General features: G+C 42.9%; 1 protein-coding gene across 1 annotated transcript in view; it reads left to right on the top strand.

The window, feature by feature from the left end:
* The window catches only part of SYN2 (synapsin II), a 193,953-nt gene that overhangs the window by 133,441 nt on the left and 36,199 nt on the right, over positions 1–24,313 (top strand). Inside the window, exon 10 of the mRNA XM_056528113.1 lies at positions 5,775–5,924. Coding sequence (XP_056384088.1) covers positions 5,775–5,924 — 150 coding nt within the window. The remainder of the gene's footprint in view (positions 1–5,774; positions 5,925–24,313) is intronic.

Here is a 24,313-nt window from a genome sequence, read left to right as displayed (position 1 = left end):
GTGACTACTCCTCTTCTGAGACCTGTAGTGCGCCAGTAGAGCACTTTTCACCATCATATGGGGTGTTTTCTGAATCGGAAGAAATTGGGCTTCAAATTTTGGGGGGTATTTTCTGCTATTATCCTTTTTAAAAATGTAAAATTTGGGGGAACACAAGCATTTTATGTAAAAATATTATTTTTTCTTTTTACATTTGCAAAAGTCATGAAACACCTGTGGGGTATTAACCCCTTAAGGACCAGGCCATTTTACACCTTAGGACCAGAGCGTTTTTTGAACATCTGACCACTGTCACTTTAAGCATTAATAACTCTAAGACGCTTTTACCTATCATTCTGATTCCAAGATTGTTTTTTCGTGACATATTCTACTTTATGTTCTTGGTAAAATTATGTCGATACTTGCATCGTTTCTTAGTGAAAAATTCCAAAATTTGATGAAAAAATTGAAAATTTTGCATTTTTCTAACTTTGGAGCTCTCTGCTTGTAAGGAAAATGGATATTCCAAATAATTTTTTTTTTATTCACATATACAATATGTCTACTTTATGTTTGCATCATAAAATTATGATTTTTTACTTTTGGAAGACACCAGAGGGCTTCAAAGTTCAGCAGCAATTTTCCAATTTTTCACAAAATTTCCAAAATCACAATTTTTCAGGGACCAGTTCAGGTTTGAAGTGGATTTGAAGGGTCTTCATATTAGAAATACCCCACAAATGACCCCATTATAAAAACTTCACCCCCCAAAGTATTCAAAATGACATTCAGTCAGCATTTTAACCCTTTAGGTGTTTCACAGGAATAGCAGCAAAGTGAAGGAGAAAATTCACAATCTTCATTTTTTACACTCGCATGTTCTTGTAGACCCAATTTTTGAATTTTTACAAGGGGTAAAAGGAGAAAATGTATACTTATATTTGTAGCCCAATTTCTCTCGAGTAAGCACATACCTCATATGTCTATGTAAAGTGTTCGGCGGGCGCAGAAGAGGGCTCAGAAGCGAAGGAGCGACGAGGGGATAATGGAGAGTACGTTTTTCTGAAATGGTTTTTGGGGGGCATGTTGCATTTAGGAAGCCCCTATGGTGCCAGAACAGGAAAAAATACCCACATGGCATGCCATTTTGGAAACTAGACCCCTTGAGGAACGTAACAAGGAATAAAGTGAGCCTTAATACCCCACAGGTGTTTCACGACTTTTGCATATGTAAAAAAATGTTTAAAAATTTTTACTAAAATGTATGTTTCCACCCAAATTTCACTTGTATGCAAGGGTTAATAGCAGAAAATACCCCCCAAAATTTGTAACCCCATCTCTTCTGAGTATGGAGGTACCCCATAAGTTGACCTGAAGTGCACTACGGGCGAACTACAATGCTCAGAAGAGAAGGAGTCATATTTGGCTTTTTGAGAGCAAATTTTGCTCGGGGGCATGTCGCATTTAGGAAGCCCCTATGGTGCCAGGACAGCAAAAAATACCCACATGGCATACCATTTTGGATACTAGACCCCTTGAGGAACGTAACAAGGAATAAAGTGAGCCTTAATACCCCACAGGGGTTTCACGACTTTTGCATACGTAAAAAAAAAAAAAAAAAAATTCACTAAAATGTGTGTTTCCCTCCCAAATTTCACATTTTTGCAAGGGTTAATAGCAGAAAATACCCCCCAAAATTTGTAACTCCATCTCTTCTGAGTATGGAGGTACCCCATAAATTGACCTGAAGCGCACTACGGGCGAACTACAATGCTCAGAAGAGAGGGAGTCATATTTGGCTTTTTGAGAGCAAATTTTGCTTGGGGGGCATGTCGCATTTAGGAAGCCCCTATGGTGCCAGGACAGCAAAATAACCCCCACATGGCATACCATTTTGGAAACTAGACCCCTTGAGGAATGTAACAAGGGGTACAGTGAGCATTTGCCCCCCACTGGTGTCTGTCAGATCTTTGGAACAGTGGGCTGTACAAAATTTTTAATTTGCACAGCCCACTGTTCCAAAGATCTGTCAGACACCTGTGGGGTGTAAATTCTCACTGCACCCCTCATTACATTCCGTGAGGGGTGTAGTTTCCGAAATGGGGTCACATGTGAGGTTTTTTTTTTTTTTGCGTTTGTCAAAACCGCTGTAACAATCAGCCAGCCCTGTGCAAATCACCTCAAATGTACATGGCGCACTCTCCCTTCTGGGCCTTGTTGTGCGCCCCCAGAGCACTTTGCGCCCACATATGGGGTATCTCCATAGTCGGGAGAAAATGCATTACAAATTTTGGGGGGCGTTTTTCCCTTTTACCTCTTGTCAAAATGAAAAGTATGGGGCAACACCAGCATGTTAGTGTAAAAATTTTTTTTTTTTACACTAACATGCTGGTGTAGACCCCCAACTTCACCTTTTCATGAGGGGTGAAAGGAGAAAAAGCCCCCCAAAATTTGTTAGGCAATTTCTCCCGAGTACGGGAATACCCCATATGTGACCCTATTCTGTTGCCTTGAAATACGACAGGGCTCCAAAGTGAGAGAGCGCCATGTGCATTTGAGGCCTGAATTAGGGACTTGCATAGGGGTGGACATAGGGGTATTCTACGCCAGCGATTCCCAAACAGGGTGCCTCCAGCTGTTGCAAAACTCCCAGCATGCCTGGACAGTCAACGGCTGTCCGGCAATACTGGGAGTTGTTGTTTTGCAACAGCTGGAGGCTCCATTTTGGAAACAGTGGCGTACCAGACGCTTTCATTTTTATTGGGGAGGGGGGGCTGTGTAGGGGTATGTGTATATGTAGTGTTTTTTTACTTTTTATTTTATTTTGTGTTAGTGTAGTGTTTTTAGGGTACAGTCACATGGGCCGGGGATTACAGCGAGTTTGAGCTGCCGCGCAAAATTTGCTGCATCGCAAACTTGCAGCCTGATATTCACTGTAAGCCCCCTGCCCATGTGAATGTATCCTGTACATTCACAGGGGGGGACCTCCAGCTGTTGCAAAACTACAACTCCCAGCATGCACAGTCTATCAGTGCATGCTGGTAGTTATAGTTTTGCAACAGCTGGAGGCACACGGGTTGGGAAACACTGAGTTAGGAAACAGACAATGTTTCCCAACCAGTGTGCCTCCTGTTGTTGCAAAACCACAACTCCCAGCATTCTCAGGCATGCTGGGAGTAGTAGTTCGGCAACATCTTTAGAGCCAGATGTTGCCGAACTACAACTCTCAGCATGCTTGGAGTTGTAGTTTTGCAACATCTGGAGGACTACAGTTTGCAGACCACTAATACAGTGGTTCCCAATCTGTGCCCTTCCAGATGTTGCAAAACTACAACTCCCAGTATGCCAAAACTGTCCAGGCATGCTGGGAGTTGTAGTTCTGCAACATCTGAAGGGCCAGATGTTACAGAACTACAACTCCCAGCATGCCTGGACAGTAAGGGCATGCTGAGGATGTGTAGTTTTGCAACATCTGGAAGGGCACAGTGGTCTCCAAACTGTGGACCTCCAGATGTTGCAAAACTGCAACTCCCAGCATGCCCAGATGCCAAGGGCTGTCTGGGCATGCTGGGAGTTGTAGTTTACAGGGTCCCATTACAGCAATGCATGTTGCTTTACGGCGACGTGCATTGCTGTAAAGGGCCCGACCGCGGCTGAAGAGGAACTCACCTGTCGCCGCCGCCGCCGCCAGGATCCGGGTCTTCAGGGACGAGGTAAGTACCGGGGCCGGTCCCTAGCACTCCCCCGTCCCCCGCCGCGTCCTCCGGTCTTCCTCCCGTCCTCTCCGGACTTCAAGGGGCCGGGCAGGACGGGAGGAAGTAACCGCCCCCCCCCCCCCCTGCGATTGGTCGGTTAGCTAACCGACGGATCGCAGGGGATAGGAGGAGGTGGCAGGCTTGCCACCTCGCTCCGATACTTCAGCATGGTCCTGGCTGTCTGTGACAGCCGGGATCATGCAAAATTACCGGGCGGTCGGGTCCCAGAGACCCGATCAGCCCGGTATCGCCGCAGATCGCAAGGGCGATTTCCCTTGCGATTTGCGGCGATCGCCGACATGGGGGGCCTACATGGCCCCCCTCGGCGTTTGCCCTGGATGCCTGCTGAAGGATTTCAGCAGGCATCCAGTTCCGATCTCTGCCCGGCGAGTGGCAGAGACCGGAAAAGGCCATGACGTTGTGGAACGTCATTGGTCCTTAAAGCCCAGGGTGCCATGACGTTCCACAACGTCATTGGTCCTTAAGAGGTTAAGGCTCACTTAATTCCTTGTTACATTCGCTGAGGGGTCTAGTTTCCAAAATGGTATGCCATGTGTTTTTTTTTTTGCTGTTTTGGCACCCTAGGGGATTCCTAAAGGTGACATGCCCCCCAAAAACCATTTCATAAAAATGTTCTCTCCAAAATCCCCTTGTCGTTCCTTCCCTTCTGAGCCCTCTACTGCGCCCGCCGAACAATTTACATAGACATATGAGGTATGTGCTTACTCGAGAGAAATTGGGCTACAAATACCAGTAAAAATTTTCTCCTTTTACCCCTTGCAAAAATTCAAAAATTGGGTCTACAAGAACATGCGAGTGTAAAAAATGAAGATTTTGAATTTTCTCCTTCACTTTGCTGCTATTCCTGTGAAACACCTAAAGGGTTAAAACACTTACTGAATGTCATTTTGAATACTTTGGGGGGTGTAGTTTTTATAATGGGGTCATTTATGGGGTATTTCTAGTATGAAGACCCTTCAAATCCACTTCAAAACTGAACTGGTCACTGAAAAATAGTGAGTTTGAAAATTTTGTGAAAAATGTGAAAATTGCTGCTGAACTTTGAAGCCCTCTGGTGTCTTCCAAAAGTAAATACTCATCAATTTTATGAAGCAAACATAAAGTTGACATATTGTATATGTGATCCCAAAAATGTTTTATTTTGAATATCCATTTCCTTACAAGCAAAGAGCTTCAAAGTTAGAAAAATGCAAAATTTTCAATTTTTTCATAAAATTTGGGGATTTTTCACCATGAAAGGATGCAAGTTGCCACAAAATTTTACCACTATGTTAAAGTAGAATATGTCACGAAAAAACAATCTTGGAATCAGAATGATAACTAAAAGCATTCCAGAGTTATTAATGTTTAAGGTGACAGTGGTCAGATGTTCAAAAAACGCTTTGGTCCTAAGGTGTAAAATGGCCTGGTCCTTAAGGGGTTAAACATGCTAATTTTCGTACAAAAAAGTTATCATTTTTTAAAAGAAGTAAAACAAAATTAAACCTACATAATTTATTTTAATCGTATGGACCTAGAGAATATATATATAAGGTGTAATTATTACCAAAAAATGCACTGCATGAATTTTTTTTTTGCTCTAGATTTTGTGGTAAAATGATTGATGTCATTACATAGTATAATTGGTGGCACAAAAAAAAAGCCCTCATGTAGGTCTATACGTGAAAAATTGAAAGCGATTTTTAAAAGGGGAGGCGGAGAAAACAAAAGTGCAAACATGAAAAATAGGCTGGTGGTTAAGGGGATACATCACTGTAATATTTAAGATTTTCCTTTTAAAAAAAAATTGCAAAGATTTCTAACTTTCTGTTTTTATTTTGTCTTTATGGAGTATTGACTGCAGAATGATGAGGGGAAAACTAGATTTACATTTTATTTGACACTTTTGCTTTTGTAATTTATCTTGACTGATATGTAATATGAAAGCCTCTGAAGTGTTGTAAGTATAAGAAATATTAGAAGCAATGCGATTGCAATATGTTATACTGTTATATTGTAACTGTTTGTGTCTTCTTTCAGGTCATGGATTGTACAATGCCAGTGATCGGTGAGCACCAAGTGGAGGACCGACAGGCTATAGCTGATTTGGTTGTAACCAAGATGGATTATGTTCTGTCCAAAACTCCAATTCCCTCCCCGCAGAGACCAACAGCAACTGCACAGCCACAGGTAGCCTTTCCCTATATAATGAGGAGAATCTAAAGTTTTATGGTATAAGTGAGCGCCCAGCCTACTCTTTATGAAAAGCAGTGCATGTACCTGTCCTAACATAATTATTATAGATTTATTATTAAATATTACACAAGAAGTTATCAGGATCTGTCTGTAGCTCCTATTAAAGGAGTAGTCCAGTGGTGACCCAGTGGTGAACAACTTATCCCCTATCCTAAGGATAGGGGATAAGTTTGAGATCGCGGGGGGTCAGACCGATGGGGCCCCCTGCGATCTCCTGTACGGAGCCCCGACAGCCCGCGGGAAGGGGGCGTGTCGACCTCAGCACGAGGCGGCGGCCGACACGCCCCCTCAATACAACTCTATGGCAGAGCCGAAGCGCTGCCTTCGGCAATCTCCGGCTCTGCCATAGAGATGTATTGAGGGGGCGTGTCGGCCGCCGCTTCGTGCGGGGGTCGACACCCGCTATCTGGCTGAAGAGCCTGGCCCCCGTACAGAGAGATCACAGGGGGCCCCAGCGGTCGGACCCCCCACGATCTAAACTTATCCCCTATCCTTAGGGGATAAGTTTTTCACCACTGGACTACCCCTTTAAAGGGGTACTCCAATGGCCAAGTTTTGGAAGTAAATGTTCCGAATGCTGTTTTTGAGCCGCAGTGGTCGGTCACGCCCCTTGTGACGTCATGACCATGCCCCCTCAATGTAAGTCTATGGGAGGGGGCGTGACTTCTGTCACGCCCCCTCCCATAGACTTACATTGAGGGGGCGTGGTCATGATGTCACAAGGGGTGTGGCCCGACCCCCACAGCGCGTAAACAGCGTTCGGAACATTCACTCCCAACACTGGCCAGTGGGGTACCCCTTTAAATAAGAGTGTAGAATATGCAAATGATTTCCAAAGTGTTACCAAGTAAAAGGCAAATTCAAAGTGGGAAAGGCTCTTATTATGCCTTATATCAGGATAATGATTTTAGTGGTTTAGGGTGTAATGTGCCTTATTTTAAGGAAAGGCTTTCAATGTCCCATTATAATATATCAAGTATCCATTTAGCAGGACGCATCCTGTTCCGTTCATCCAAATGAGGCAACTATTCATTTATTTCAGCATAAGATTGCATATATTCTCCAACCCTATTAAAAGTCAAAGGAAATAATAAGCACCTAGAACAATTGGCGGATGATATGTAAAGCACCGCAGTGCGTACTCCCCAACTCTTCGTGGTCTTTGTCTCTTTGCTCCATTATAATTCTATAGGGCAAGGAGAAAAAGATCGCTGAGAGCTGCAGAGTAAAGGGTGCTACCGTGTGCTTGTCCCCGCTAGTTCTCCTAATCAGTGAGGGTTCCAGCACTGAGACCCTGTCAAATAAAAATGTCTATGTGACATTTAAAAAGTATGTTTTTATAAATGACAGAGAAACATCTTGTCCCGACATGTCAAAAGCTTAGATCCGTCCTAAGAACCTAAGTTTCGGCCAGGTGAAGTGTGCGGCAGCGCTCGCATTACTCCCTGGCTGTCAATTAAATCAGACTCTTTTACTGCTTTAGTCTATGGATAGAAAATCTGAACGGGCGGCCAGAAAGTAAAGAGCACTGCAGCGCACGTCAGCCAGCTATCATTTAGGATCGCAGTGGGTCTCGGTCCTCTAAACCTATTTACATGTAGAGAGGAAATTACACTTTAATGTCCAAACCTGTTTTTATAAATATGGATTGTTTTGACGATATTTTATTTAAAATGCTAAAATTTATGGTGAAAAAACTTTTTTATTTTCACTTTAATATGTTGCATATATTTATATGCTAATAGGATTTTAAATGTATATTTTCATATGTCTACTTGATTATGAATTAACATGAATGAACATGTTTAGTTGTGACTGCGCATGTCCGCGCGATCCTAGCGCAGATGGATTTCGGCTACGGCAGCTCAGAGGGAATTTCCAACCTAGAATATTCCCGGGCAGAGATTCTGTAGTGTGAACGTACCCTATAAGGGACGGACATGCCAGGTGACGTTGACGCAAAATAATAGGTCCTGCTCTCGGCAAGGTAGGAATTAAAATGTGCACAAAATAATTGTTCCCTTGCAGAACATACCATGTATGGAGCAGTGTCCGGCAACATCTACTGTATAGGAACAGCAACGGATCACTGATTCCCAGGAACCTGTCAGCCCATGCTGTATTGATTAGGAACAGCTCATGTATTAGGTACCTTCCAAATAGAAAACCAACCCCCCCCCCCCCAACTACTGCAAAGACTCTCCACAATGTGGTTGGAATTCTAAAATGCTCTAAATGAAAAGTTGCAGAGAAGTCACACAGAAACTGCCCACGACAATTTGAGTCAAATTTAGACTAAAAAAAAAAGCAGGGTAAACAGTTTGATGAATTCCCATATAATGTAGACCCACAGAACCAATAAACAAGAGATCATCCAGGTAGTAGACAATACCCCCATTAGGCACACCAAACTTAGTGACCCATTAAAGGGGTACTCCGGTGAAAAACTTCTTTTTTTTTTTTTTAAATCAACTTGTGCCAGAAAGTTAAACAGATTTGTAAATTAGAAAGAACTCCGTCCGGCACCAAGGTATGGGGTAAAAAAGGCTTGTCTTTATTTATTCCACTGCAGGATACATACAGATAAAGATGCTGACGCGTTTGGGGGGCTTTTTCTCCTTTTACCCCTTGTAAAAGTTAAAAAACTGGGTCTACAAGAACATGCGAGTGTAAAAAATTGAAATTTTGAATTTTCTCCTTCACTTTGCTGCTATTCCTGTGAAACACCTAAAGGGTTAACAAACTTACTGAATATCATTTTGAATACTTTGAGGGGTGCAGTTTTTATAATGGGGTAATTTATGGGGTATTTCTAATATGAAGACCCTTCAAATCCACTTCAAAACTGAACTGGCCCCTAAAAAATTCCGATTTTGAAAATTTTGTGAAAAATTTGAAAATTGCTTCTGAACTTTGAAGCCCTCTGATGTTTTCCAAAAGTAAAAACATGTCAACTTTATGATGCAGACATAAAGTAGACATATTGTATATGTGAATCAAAATATTATTTATTTAGAATGTTTATTTTCCTTACAAGCAAAGAGCTTCAAAGTTAGAAAAATGCAAAATTTTAAATTTTTTCATCAAATTTTGGAATTTTTCACCAAGAAATGATGCAAGTATCGACAAAAATTTACCACTAACATAAAGTAGAATATGTCACGAAAAAACATTCTCGGAATCAGAATGAAAAGTAAAAGCATCCCAGAGTTATTAATGCTTAAAGTGACAGTGGTCAGAATTGCAAAAAATGCTCCCGTCCTTAGGGTTATAATGGGCTCCGTCCCCAAGGAGTTAAAAGGGTTATCCAGGAAAAAAAAACTTTTTTTTTATATATCAACTGGCTCCAGAAAGTTAAACAGATTTGTAAATTACTTCTATTAAAAAATCTTAATCCTTTCAGTACTTATGAGCTGATGAAGTTGAGTTGTTCTTTTCTGTCTAAGTGCTCTCTGATGACACGTGTGTCAAGAACCGCCCAGTTTAGAAGCAAATCCCCATAGCAAAACTCTTCTACTCTGTGCAGTTCCCGAGACAAGCAGAGATGTCAGCAGAGAGCACTGTTGCCAACAGAAAACAACAACTCAACTTCAGCAGCTGATAATTATTGAAAGGATTAAGATTTTTAAATAGAAATAATTTACAAATCTGTTTAACTTTCTAGAGCCAGTTGATATATAGATATATATATAAAAAAAAGTTTTTTTTCCTGGAATACCCCTTTAACCCCTCAGAAACCATGATCAGTACAGATTTTATGGCTGATCTGATTGCGCACGGCCGCAGGGACCAGATCAGCCAAGATGGCTGACGGAGGTCCCCTCACCTACCTCCTCCGGTCTCCCAAGGTCTTCTTCTTTGTTCTGACATCAAGCATAGCAGAGAAGTACATCACTGATAATACTGATCAGTGCTATGCCTATATATAGCACTGAACAGTATTAGCAATCTGGTGCTTGCTATAGATAGTCCCCTATGGGGACTTAAAGGGGTACTCCGGTGCTTAGATATCTTATCCCGTATCCAAAGGATAGGGGATAATATGCCTGATCGCGGGGGTCCCGCCGCTGGGGACCCCCTGTTATCTTGCATGCAGCACCCCAAGTTTAAACCAGTCCCCGAAGCACGTTCGCTCCGTGTCTGATTACCGGAGACCACACGGCCGGCGGCATGTGACGTCACGCCTCCTCCCCCGTGTGACGTCACGCTCCGCTCAATGCAGGCCTATGGGAGGGGATGTGACAGCTGTAAGGTCCTTAACCTTAGCAGAACAACATAATTATTAATCATGTGACCTAAGGTCCTGGAAGCAACATTTACACTATACAATATACAAAATATTTACATAAAATTAAAGAAGGAAGAGGCGACTAGGGGTTATCCCAGTAAGAGCATCCTATCAGAGCGGAGGAACTCTGACTTTGGGGACTTATTACACAAGGTACAGTATACGTACAGTACCGGGACACCACAATAACATAAAAAGTCATAACATAAAAAAAGTTATTTGGTTAATGACAATATAATTAGTAAAAACAAAATGGAGGTTATTGCCTCACGATGTTCACTAAGGGGTATAGTAACAATTTATACGTATACAGTATACATACGCACTATACACATGTAGAGGAATAGTGCAAATGAAAATAACAAAAGAATAATATAAAGCCTTTTTTCAGAGCTAAATTGTCAATTGTCATCAAGGCCTGTGAAAAATGAAAGAAGCAATTTGATTGGTTGCTATAGGCAACTTTCCCTGTACACAGGTTTTGATAAATCTTCCCCAAGATGTTTAAACATTTCTGAGGTATTTGGTTAAGCTCTCATTTTCTTCTTTCTAATGTAATGTACTCACACAAATTATATATTGCTTTTTCTTGTTTTATATTGGTGGTCATTTTTTGTTGATACAGGCAGCTTTTTGTGATAAACTCCAAAATATTGTGAAAAATTGGAAAATTTCCAGCTTTCTTTTAGATTATTTTTATGGCATTCACTGCCCTGTAAAAATGATGTTATCTTGATTCTGTAGATTGGTACGATTATGGCAATAACCAATTTATATAGCTTTTTTTTATTATTTATTTATTTATTTTTTACTTTTTACAACAAAAGCCTTTTTCTCTCTTTTTTCATTTTTTGTCCAACATCATTCTGTGAGGGCTAATTTTTTTGCCGGACAAGCTGGGGCTTTTTATTGGTGCCATTTTTGCAATACATACTACTTTCTAGTGATTTTTATTCCACTTTTTGGACTAAATTTTGCCATTTTTGCACCTTTTTTTTTTTTTTATTGTTTTGGTTTTCACTGTGTGGAATAAATAACACTATTGTTTTATAGTGTTTTTCTTTTTTTTTTATTAGTTTTTTCTTTTTTTTATAATATAGGGCTTTTTTGGAAAAGGGCATTTATTTTATTTTCTCACACTTTATTTATTTAGGACAACTCGAGAATGCGCAGTCTCATAGACGGCAATGTATTCCATGTATTGTCCGCAGAAAGTATAGACATTTCTATTCTTTCTGCGGACACCAGAATTTGAGTTTCCATGCCTGTTTCTGGCGAGGAAATTCTGCTATATGAACAGCGCAGCAGAATCCGATTGAAATTCTGTTAAATCTCTGTGAAGAATTCCAATGCGAAATTCCACACGGAAATTCTTCCATGTGAACATAGCCTATACGCTGACAGTTTGCCTGGGAGATGACAGCCGAGTTCCACAGCTTAATGAGCAGACAAAGCGATCATTAATTACTGACTCCTCTCACATGTCACCTATTGGCACAGGCCGTCACCTATGGCTATACAGCTGTGGGCACATTGTATACCTCCTGCTCAGTAACAACATACTGCAAATCAGCTATATACCGTTTATACTTGAGTATAAGACGAGTTTTTCAGCATGATTTTTCGTGTTGAAAACACCCCCCTCGGCTTATACTCGAGTGAACTCTCCGCCTGTCAATCCCTTCTCAGTGGTCTTCAACCTGCGGACCTCCAGATGTTGCAAAACTACAACTCCCAGCATGCCCAGACAGCAAATGGCTGGGTGTTGTAGTTTTGAAATCTCTGGAGGTCCGCAGGTTGAAGACCAGTGCGGCCTTCGTCATCATCCAGCCCCCCCCCCCCCCCTTTTGTTTTGTACTCACCTCCCCGCGCTTCGGGCCCGGCCCCGGACTAGTGGCGTTGCCTTGACAACACACAGGGACGTTCATGCGCAACAAAAGGGGGGTGATGACGAAGGCCGCAGTGGTCTTCATCCTGCGGACCTCCAGAGGTTTGATGGCTGTCCGGGCATGCTGGGAGTTGTAGTTTTGCAACAACTGGAGGTCCGCATGTTGAAGACCACTGAGAAGGGATTGACAGGCACTTACCCTTCTGCTTTGGCCTGGTCCAGTGTAGCTCCGCCTCTAGTGACCTCATCATCCAGGGTAGTAAGTGAGGCCTCTGCAAAATTAAGATTGAAATAATTAAACAGTGGCCATATTTTAAAGTTGCAGTTGGGGTCAGTGCTGGGGGACATTGGGTATTATTACTAAAATGATGAAACCATAATATCACTTCAGATGTATTCTTGGAATGTCATTCCTGTGTATGGAGGGGACCAATATGACTTCAGAGTGGGTTTTTTGTCCGACCGCTGGGACCCCCTGCAATCTCCTGCACGGCCCCCTGGCAGTCCCCAGGAAGGGAGTGTGTAAACCTCGGCATGTATCTTTATGGGAGAGCTGGAGATACCCAAATGTTGTATCTCCGGCTCTCCCATTTAGATACATGGAGGGGTGTGTTGGCCACCGGGACTGCCGGGTGCCCCCCGCGATCTAAAACCTATCCCCTATCCAGAGGATAAGTTTTACTGCATCGGAGTACTCCTTTAAATTGAAACCTTTATTTTGAAAGATGTTCCCTAATGAAAACCTAAGTAACCGTATCTAAATAACTTTGCCTGTCTACCACCCTACATCTAACACTAATGCCCTGTGCCTAATGCTAACTAAGAATTCACCCTGCTACCTAATACTAAATTCTACACTAATATATACAATGCATATGGAAAGTCCTCAGTTCATTTCCCTTTTTTCCCATTTTGATATTTGGTGTTGGGGGTTGTTGGGTGGGCTTGTGTAGTCAGCTGACTTCATATTGATAGTTTTTCTTAACTTCCTATGTAGAATTAAGGGAGTATGAATGCAGTTACACTTTATATAGATGAGATTTATATACTGTAGATGAGATGAATATTTCTAATAAAATACCATGTATCATCAGATGATAACCACCAGATGGCGCTTTAACCCTATTTTTAAAAAAAATGAGCTTTGCATCAGGCAGATGAGTTTATGGTATTGAAGTAGCTGGTGATTCCTCATGTGTATTTCATTTTTCTTCATCTCTGATCATATAAACCATTTCTCTAAACAAGCAGGATCATTATATAATACCGCACCAACATGCTCTGCAATCCAGTGTCCACATATTAGCAGTCACACTAGGGGGCTATTTCATAAGAGCGAGTTAGTAGCTGGAAATAACTCTCCCATTACATTGTTTGTCCCCTTTTCCATTTACAGTGGTCCCTCAACATACGATGGTAATACGTTCCAAACGGACCATCGTTTGTTGAAACCATCGCATGTTGAGGGATCCGTGCAATGTAAAGTATAGGACAGTGGTCTACAACCTGCAGGCCTCCAGATGTTGCAAAACTACAACACCCAGCATGCCTGGACAGCCGTTGGCTGTCCGGGCATGCTGGGAGTTGTAGTTTTGCAACATCTGGAGGTCCGCAGGTTAAAGACCACTGGTATAGGAAGTTGTACTCACCTGTCCCTGCCGCTCCGGACCGTCACCGCTCGTCACCGCTGCCCGAGATGTCGCCCTCCATCGCTGTCGCCGCGTCCCCATGGTGTCCCCCATGCTCTGGCAAGGCCTCTGCTTTACCGGCATCCTCACTCCCTGTTGCCGCCATCACGTCGCTACGCACGCCGCTCCTATTGGATGACGGGACGGTGTGCGCAGCGACGTGATGACGGCGATGGAGAGCGCCGACGATGCAGGGGATCCCGAAGAGGACGCGCCGGAGCCCCGAGGACAGGTAAGTGATTGTCACCAGACCACACGGGGCACCATAAACGGCTATCCGGTGGCAGATGAAGCAGTCTGCGCTGCCGGATAGCCGTTTATGCGATGGCCCCGACATACAAAAGCATCGTATGTTGATGCTGCCTTCAACATGTGATGGCCTCTGAGAGGCCATCGTTTGTTGAAATGATCGAATGTCGGGACCATCATAGGTCGGGGGGTCACTGTATTTGCATATCCCTTCCATATTTCTATATGGTGCTGTGCTATTGATCTAATGCCACTGAACGTCTTACCTGCCCAGGGCACCAAAATACCTTGTCCCCATTGCTCAGGGCACATACTGCGGTCTTTAATTATGATTGGACACTAGGTAAGATTTTATTTGAAGCTGGGCCCACAGCATCGGAAATCATTATACGATGCTTTCCTATTGGATGAGCATAATGTACTTGCAGCAATCGCTGCGCATGGGCTTTAGATCACCAGGAGCCATAACAGATGCCAATGATAGACTCCGGTAATTAAAGGGTTATTTAAGCCTTTATTCTGCTAGGGTAGGGAGGCTGAGAGAGGGGCATCAGGAACAATTTAGTATTCCGGAAAAATGCGCTCCCACGACCACCCCCGCCCCTCTCACACTAGGGGAAATACATCAACATCTGTACTCTCCAGGGATAATCTAAAAATCAGGTAGCAATTCAAAAACACCGGTATGTATATACATATATATATATATATATATATATATATTTATACCATATTTTTCGCCCTACAGGACGCACCGGCATATAAGACGCACCCTATTTTAAAGGTCCAAAATCTAGAAAAAAAAAGATTCTGAACCCAACAGTGATCTTCAACCTTAGGACCTCCAGATGTTGCAAAACTACAACTCCCAGCATGCCCGGACAGCCGTTGGCTGTCCGGGCATGCTGGGTGTTGTAGTTTTTGAAACCTCTGGAGGTCCGCAGGTTGAAGACCACTGCGGCCTTCGTCATCTTCCAGCCCCCCCCCCCCCCCCTTTTGTTGCGCATGAATGACCCTGTGCGTCGTCAAGGAGTTGTAGTTTTGCAACATCTGGAGGTCCAAAGGTTGAAGACCACTGGATAGGAGGTAGTACTCGCGTGTCCCCGCCACTCCGGACCCGTCACCACTGCCCTGGATGTCGCTCCTTCGCTGTCAACCCGTCCCCGGGGTGTCCCCGACGCTCCGGACGTCTTCTTCCCCGGGATCCTCGCTCTCCGTCGCAGACGGGATCCTCGCTCACCGTCATGACGTCGCTACGCACGCTGCTCCTATTGGATGACGGGACGGCGTGCGCGACGACGTGATGAAGTCGAAGGAGAGCGCCGGCCATGCAGGGGATTCCGGCACGGAGCAGACACCGAGGAGGCAGGTAAGGTCCCTCCCGGTGTCCTGTAAGCTGTTCGGGACGCCGGTCCCGAACAGCCCGACTGAGCAGCCTGATTAGTGTCATTTTCGCTTCAGATGCGGCGGTCAGCTTTGATCGCTGCGTCTGAAGGGTTAATACAGGGCATCACCGCGATCAGTGATGTCCTGTTTTAGTGGCGGGTCCCGGCCGTTGATGGCCGCAGGGACCGCCGCGATAGGGGTGTATTCGCCGTATAAGACGCACCAACTTCCCCCCCCAGTTTTAGGGAAGAAAAAGTGCGTCTTATACGGCGAAAAATACGGTGTATATATATATATATATATATATATATAACCTATACTGTACCACGACCATTGCATATAATATAGGAGAAAGCCAATATAGTTCATATAACTTCATTTTATTTACTAAATTATATTTACAAAATAGAAAAATGATACTTCATGATACGATGCCTTACAAGACGAATTAACATACTTAAAGCAGAAAGATGCATCTCTCGTGAAAACCGAAGCAGTCACAATCAATATTGCTCCATGATCATGGCACAACATTTCAGGGGCAGACCCCCTTAATCCTGCGCACATTTGGGGGCATTTATCATTGTCTTTAGAGCTTTTTTAGAGCTGATTTGTCTCTATTTAGGCGCAGCGCTGCGCCTCAGGCAATTTTTTGCGCCTTTTTAATTTACACGTTTTTTTTTTTTAAAAGAGCGCACAGGCCAGATGTTAAAGGGGTACACCGCAACTCAGCTTTTGGAACAAACTGTTCCGAACGCTGGAGCCGGCGCTGGGAGCTTGTGACTCCCCTCCCATAGACTTGCATTGAAGGGGCTGGGCGTGACGTCATGAGGGGGCGGGGCTATGACGTCACAAGCTCAAAAAAAAGTAGCAAAACCCCCCAATAAGGCGCAATTCTACACCAGCCCAGACCTAACGTAGCTTTTTGGTGTATGTGAAGAGTGAAATTTCAGAAAATTTGTATCCTCCACAAAATGTATCACATCCCCTGTGACCAGAGTAACAGGGTGGCAGAGTAATGCAAAAAAAAAAAAAAGAACTAAAAATTAAACTAAATGACACACATCTTAGTAAATACCCCCATTATGTGGTCCATATTTAGCAGTCAATAGGTGGCACTGACTGACAGCATTCAGGAGCAGGGTACTGACAGTGTGGCACAGTTCATCAAGGGAAAACACTGTATTATACATATAACAGATTTGATAAATGAATCTGATTCCTATTGAAAGACACTTGACTGAAAGATGAAAGTGGAATTCTATGTAAGTATGTGGCCGAACTGTATGATTTGGTGTAAATACTTACATTTCACTTATTACAGTTGTGCTATTGCCGTGATCTCATTTTCTATTTACATCATTTATTAACCATTTTCATTTACCTCTCCAGTGACATCACTTGTGACCCAGGGCTGGTGCTGGGTTTTGCGCCAGTTGTTTTAACTGGTTCTAATCGCACTCAAGTTTTAACCCTTGTACTTAAATATCCTGCCATCCATTCATAGGGTCCTGCCGGGATTTTACCGGCACAGCCGGGATTTTCAACCAGCTACCGGTAATTTCTTACATTCAGGGCCGACATTAGTGAACTTTCCCCCTGCCGGCTGCTGCGCAGAAGTCGCCGCTAACTTTGCTAAGTGGCCACGGCCTGACAGTCCCTCTGCATAAAGCGCGTGCCGCGGCCGCTTTAAATCAGTGAGCTGCGGGCGGCCAGCCCTGCGGCAGTGACTAGTGATGTCCTCTTGTGCCGTGGAGCTGTGCAGGAGGACGTCACGGAGGAGCCCTACCTCCCCAGAACTAATTAACTAAACCCCAATCATCCTAGGGTGATGGGGTGAAAAACCCCTAAACCAAATGTCCCTCTCTTATGATGACCTATAGGTCTATAAAAGTATAGGTCATTATAAGAGAGGGACATTTGGTTTAGGGGTTTTTCACCCCATCACCCTAGGATGATTGGGGTTTAGTTAATTAGTTTTGGTTATCCCTGTCCCTACTCTGGGCTAATCATTTTTTGTTCTACCTCCCCAGAAAGCTCACCGCCACTGCTGCCGCCACCAACACATTGCTTCACAGCTGCCTGCAGTCACACAGTGAAGTGGTACAGGCTGGTGCCAGTGGGGAAATGAAGGAGAGGTTAAAAGATAGTGTTGTGGTGGGGTTTATCAATTAAAATTGCACAGGGGGATCAGGGGAGTTTAAATTGAACCTCCCCTGATCCCCCTGTGCTATTTTAATTGCGCCCCCCCCCCCCCTTCCCCTGAATCGGGGGTTGTCAATTAAAATGGCACAGGGGGATCATGAGCTAAATAAAATAGGGGGGGGGGTCAATTAAAATGGCACAGGATGTGTCATTTCAATCCCCAGCCCCCCCCCCCCCCAATCCTCCTGTGCCATTTTAATTGACCCCCCATCCCCCTTCAGCCATTTTAATTGACCCTTCCTCCCGATTCCCCTGTGCCATTTCAATCCCCCCCTCTGATCCATTCTGTACCATTTCAGTCGTCGTCCCCTGTGCTATTTGAATCTCCACTCCGTGACCCCCCCCCGCCCCCATGACATGCCCTTATGGCCACAGACTGCTGGAATTGTATTTGTGGTTCTGATATTTATATTACCTCCTTGCACCAAAATTAGTATGTTTAAAATTGTAAGTTTTGCTTTTCCGAATACATGACGGGCCAAAGGCAGGGCTTCCTGTGATGTCATGCATATATAATTAATTATACAAATTAGCATGGCCGGTATTTTTTTACAAGAAAGGTGGGAACCCTACCCATTCATGTTTTCTTCATTTATTACACTGGCTACTGTCCCTGCCGGTTATAATAGTGAATAGCTGTTATCCACTGGTTGGTGCTGGACAAAATATCCATTTTTGTTGTCGCCTGCTCCATTGCCATTGGCCGTGGTGCCACATCATCTCCACTTCAGTTTACGGTATATAGTTTTGTGGGACAATATTCACTATAACTTATTACCTATTGAATGAAATCTCTGATCTTTTTCTTCTTAGGAGTCCAGTGGGTGGTCTCACTAAAGTATTGACAGCCTTCTCTGTATAATTGTGCATACAAAGATAAATGGCAATCAGTAGGACCGCCCACTTGACTCCTAAGCCCAGAATGAGAAGGGTTTTTAATCAATAAGTTACAGGTTATACTGAATCTTGTCCCACAAAGCTCCTCTTGCTCTATAGCATGGCCTCTATACGTTAAATAGCATTTCCATGGTGATCTTACAATGTGACCTTTTTTAGAGTAAATTTCACAGCATGTTTCTCCACTAGGAGATGCTCTTCATCCAAACTTGTAATTTGGTATAACTTTCCAGTAGTTCTTTAATATATCATCACATTACTAAATGTTATTTTATCTTCCTTCACTGGTTATTTCAGTTTCCCCATAACCTCAACAATATGTTCTTCAGCACATTATAAAATATCCTCTCCGCTATTCATTTTCCCTGCTATGTATTTTGTCATAATTCTAAAGTGTTGCATATGAATTTTGGTGCAGATTCCACCATATACACCGGTTAGAGTAAAACCGATAAAAATCAACATATCAGCAGCAGAATTGACTTCCGCAGAATGACCACTGGGTATCCATTACATTTTGATAGGGTTTTAAAAAGTGAACATAAAGCGTAGAAATTTAGCATTAGAGCAGGGTCACACCTGCCGTATTTTGCTGTGTATTTGCTGCTGCATATTTTCCAACCCTTTGAGATTACTGGGTGCAAAATCACCAGCAGAAAATATGCAGCAAAATACGGCATGTGTGACCGTACCCTTAGTGAGTATATGATGTTATGAAGTGGATGTCCACCTCGTATCACCATTTAATTTCCAAATTTCTGTGTTCAATTTTTTTATTTTTTTTATTTATTTTTGATAAATTCCTCAACATACAGCCATAAATGAGAGAGGCGCTCCCTGTGAAATATTGTAGGTCTCAAACAGTTTGATAGAGAAAACCACTAGGAGTATACGAACCTCCTAGGATTGCACATGTGGATAGGCGCAGCTTTCTTGTAGGAATGGATAGATTTTCAAGGTAGTAGATGCCCTATTTGCTGCAATGAGAAAAATTATGCTTCCCTATTTACTATATAAACTTTGAGACATTATGTATATAATACAACTTACTGTGAAGATGCGACGTTCTGTGCTAGTGATCAGAGTTTCAATCTTGAGAATCTCACCCAATAAGGCTCTGTACCGATAGGCTCCTTTTTATACTGTCCTCCAGATGATGTGGATATAGCGAAGTCCTTGCAGGTTATACTTGATAGTCCGAGTTTGAGAAAGTTTCGGAGACAGTCCCGGCCAGCGTCTCAACCTAAACCTTTCCCGCTGAAGTCTGTGTGTTTGGTTCGAGTGACGTCACTACTGTGAAACTGAAAGGTCAGAAAGGCTTCCAACGCGTTTTAAAGGCAAATACAGCCTCCTTCGTCAGGGAGAGCGCTATCTGTACAGCCTTTCTGACCTTTCATTTTCACAGTAGTGACATCACTCGAACCAAACACACAGACTTCAGCGGGAAAGGTTTAGGTTGAGACGCTCAGGCTATCAAGCGTTACCTGCAAGGACTTCGCTATATCCACATCATCTGGAGGGCAGTATGAAAAGGAGCATATCGATACAGAGCCTTATTGGGTGAAATTCTCAAGATTGAAACTCTGAACACTAGCACAGAATATTGCATCTTCATAGTAAGTTGTATTGTATACATAACTTTTCTAAATCCCTATTTTTTGTGCATTGAATACACGGTTTAGATAGATAAACCATGTTTGCGTCTCCTGGTGGTATGCGTTGGTCCGTTCACAAGGGAAAAGCTATCGACAGAATGCTGCAGAAAAGCAATCGGGAACAGATTGCAGGGGATCCGGGTTCACATGGGTCCTCATAGGTTCCCATGACGCCATTTACTGTCCCGTAAGTCAGTAGATATAGTAAATACCATAGGTTGCTTGTTACTAGTACAATGGTATTTTCTGTTAGACATTAAAATGTACCTGTCACCAAATAAACTTTTCTGAACTAACTCACGCTATGTTCCCTAACTACTCCTAACACCCCCCCCCCCCCCCCCCACACACACACACACAAATTTCAGAGCTTTAAAAAGCCCTGTATTTTACCTTAATTCTTGCTTACATAGGGCAATCTTCCAGCAAAAGAAAAGTGGGTGTTTCCGACCAGGCATGACATCACTGAAGCCTATGCATGATTCAGTGAGGCTCTTTGCAGCTTTCAATGCGGCTCTATGCATGCTTCAGTGAGGATATGTGCAGCTTTCAGTGAGGCTCCTTGCATGTTTCAGTAAGGCTCTGTGCAGTTGTCAATCAAGCTCAGTGCACTTTCTGAGTCTGGTCTCCTGCCAGGCCGGGAGGAGACCAAACTCACTGTATTAATTACAGCAGGGAACAGAACAGAGCCACCTAGTGGCTGTTTTTTCTTTTACATTTTAAACATATTTATGTTGATGATTTTAAAAGCAAGTGAATGGGAAAGTGTGTTCTAATTACACAAGGAACACTATATTAAAAGTTTTATTTGGTGACAGGTACTCTTTAACCCCTACAGGACCCATGACGTACCGATACGTCATGAGTCCACTCCCGTTCTATAACGTGTGGCCCCACGTCATAGTGGGTCGGGTCTGGCCTCTAACAATGGCCAGGACCCGTGGCTAATAGCGCACAGCACTGATTGCAGTGCTGCGCGCTATTAACCTATTAGATGCGGCATTCAAAGTTGAATGCCATGTCTAAAGTGAAAGTAAATCATTGTCGGTTAGCTCAGGGGGCTGTTCGGGATGTCCGCGGCAAAATCGCGGCATCCCGAACAGCTGTGACAAAGCAGGAGGGTCCCTTACCTTGCCTCCTGGTGTCCGATCGCCAATTGACTGCTCAGTGCCTGAGATCCAGGCATGAGCAGTCAAGTGGCAGAATCATTGATCAATGGTTTCCTATGAGAAACCATTGATCAATGTAAAAGATCAGTGTGTGCAGTGTTATAGTCCCCTATCGGAGCTATAACATTCCCCCCAAAAAATGGGGGGAAAAAAGTGAATAAAGATCATTTAACCCCTTCCCTAATAAAAGTTTGAATCACCCCCCTTTTCCCATTTAAAAAAAAAACTGTGTAAATAAAAATAAACATATGTGGTATTGCCGCGAGCGGAAATGTCCGAATTTCAAAATAATATATAATTAATTAAACCGATGGTCAATGGCGTACGCGCAAAAAAAATCCTATGAATACAGAAATGTTACCGCTAAAAACTTCAGATGACGGAGCAAAAAATTAGCCCTCATACCGTCCCATACGTGGAAAAATTAAAAGTTACAGGGGTCAGACAGTTTTAAACGTATAAATTTTCCTGCATGTAGTTATGATTTTTTCCCAGAATTATGACAAAATCAAACCTGTATAAGTAGGGTAACATTTTAACCGTATGGACATATAGAATAAAGAGAAGGTGTCATTTTTACCCAAAAATTTACAGCGTACAAACAGAAGCCCCCAAAAGTTACAAAATGGCGTATTTTTTTTCTATTTTGTCTCACAATGATTTTTTTTTCCCGTTTCGCGGTTGATTTTTTAGTGAAATGACTGATGTCATTACAAAGTAGAATTGGTGGCGCAAAAAAATAAGCCATCATATGGATTTTTAGGTTCAAAATTGAAATAGTTGCGATTTTTTAATGGTAAGGAGGAAAAAACGAAAATGCAAAAACGGAAAAACCCCGCGTCCTTAATGGGTTAAGCATACAGCGCGTTTCGGTCCTTACAACATGGACCTTCCTCAGGAGTCTACGAACGCCCATTTGATCCCGTGTTCCCTGCAATTTGGTCCTGATTTTTTTTCTGCTAACACATATTGTGACTCTTGTGACTTTTTATTTTGTTGTGGTTGTGGACACTGATTACCCCCATCATAGACATGTCAATTATTCTATTGAAATAGGTGTATAAATCCCAACAGGACTTGCATTGCACTGATTTTTAGGCAGGGATGTTGGCATTCAGTATATGCCAATCATTGGACACAACATAAAATATATAGCAGAAAATCTATGGTATATAGAAATCCACTCCAAAAATATCTGTGTGATCAGGAAAAAATCTACAGCATGGATTCTTTGCAGGTTTTCCAGGGATATTCAATCTAGGAATGGTACAGTATGATTCTGCATCAAGTTCTTATAATGAATCTATGGCAGTAACAACAGATGATTTCCAAATGGATCCCACAAAAATTAATAGATCCACTTGACTTATGACTACAGATACTCCATACTGTCTTTCTTTAGTCACATCAGGGATTGAAAAGACAGGTGGGATGAGCTTCATTATGATGATGGAAGGATGAAAAATTGGCACGGGACCCATTGTGTATGTTGTCAACATGGATCTTCTTGGTGACCAGGTTCTTCCAGTATCCAGATGAACACTTTCTGTATAACAATTTCCCATGAAACAGTAGTTACCCACTGGTTCACCAAGCATCAAAAGATGAGCTGGAACAGAAGTAAATTCTGAGTAGGGTGATAGCACCTACATCTTTTCAGCTATGTTACGTCCTCACGCTGGGATAGGTAGAATATCCATGTCTCATTGTACTTTGGTTGTCATTAAGTCCTGCTATTACCTGTATTATTGTTCCTCTTCTAGATCTATATGATGACTTTTGGCAGTACGTCTCTGGCGTTGAATTATTCCTGCTCAATAGGAATCTCATGCAGGTCAATGTTCTCTTAGTGATTAGGCAATATCACTTAATGGTCTTACGCTGATCTTACATAACCATTTTGTAATCCTAGTAATGTTTTAAAATAAGACAATGCAGATGAATCTTGGCCTTACTGCCTAAGGGGCCCAGGAATTCCTCCACTACACAGGACACTAGGGCCAACAGGCCCAGACTGATCAACTATCTTTCCAGCACTTTTTTTGACGCAAAAGTAATGTACCTAATGTAGACTATTATCCAGAAAACGACATTTAAGGAAGGAAACTGAAAAGCAATAACTTGCAAGTGCAGAATAAATAATCTTCTGTGGGATACTGACACCAGAAATACATAATCAGTTTACAAAGAGTTCAAATATTAAAGCAAGAAAATGAGTTTAAGTAGGCAAGTGTCTAGATAGGGCTAGTCCCCCCTAATTTTGGACATACCTTCTTACCTTCTTTATTCCAATAGTCCTTTTCAGTGTTGAGATATAAGGCTTTTTGTTATTACACATATGAAGCTTAAGAGTCCAGGGGGCATTCCCCATCACAGCAAGAGCCCAGGTAAGTTCAGTTTAGTCCATATAGTGGCTGTCAGTAAAACGCTGTAGGTAGATGCAAAGGGCAGTAATTACATGGTTATGGGCTTGAGTTCTTGCTGTAAGTTTATGAGCCTTTTTAACACCTATAAAAGATTATAGGAGGACTGTGGTGCAAAACAATTTAGCCCCTATCCTTTGGATAAATAAGTGTCTGATCGTGGGGAGGCTTGACCGCTGGGACCCCCCGCAATCTACTGCCCGGTACACCACTCTCCTTGTGCACAGAGCGTACTCTGCTTCATGTAAGGAGACAATCAACCTTCATGAAGCAGTGGTAAACATGCTCTCTCCATGTATCTCTATGAGAGAGCCAGAGATACATGAACACTATATCTCTGACTCTCCCATAGAGATGCTATGAGGACACAGTTTTGCAGGGTGGACACCGCTCCGTTCATAGGGAGAGCGGTGCTTTGGGTAGGAGATTGCGGGGGTTCCAGCGGTCGGCCCGCGTGATCAGGCACTTATTCCCT

Source organism: Hyla sarda, chromosome 6, assembly GCF_029499605.1.
Source record: "Hyla sarda isolate aHylSar1 chromosome 6, aHylSar1.hap1, whole genome shotgun sequence".
NCBI classification, from domain to species: Eukaryota; Metazoa; Chordata; class Amphibia; order Anura; family Hylidae; genus Hyla; species Hyla sarda.
This window is presented reverse-complemented; position numbering and strand designations above follow the sequence as displayed.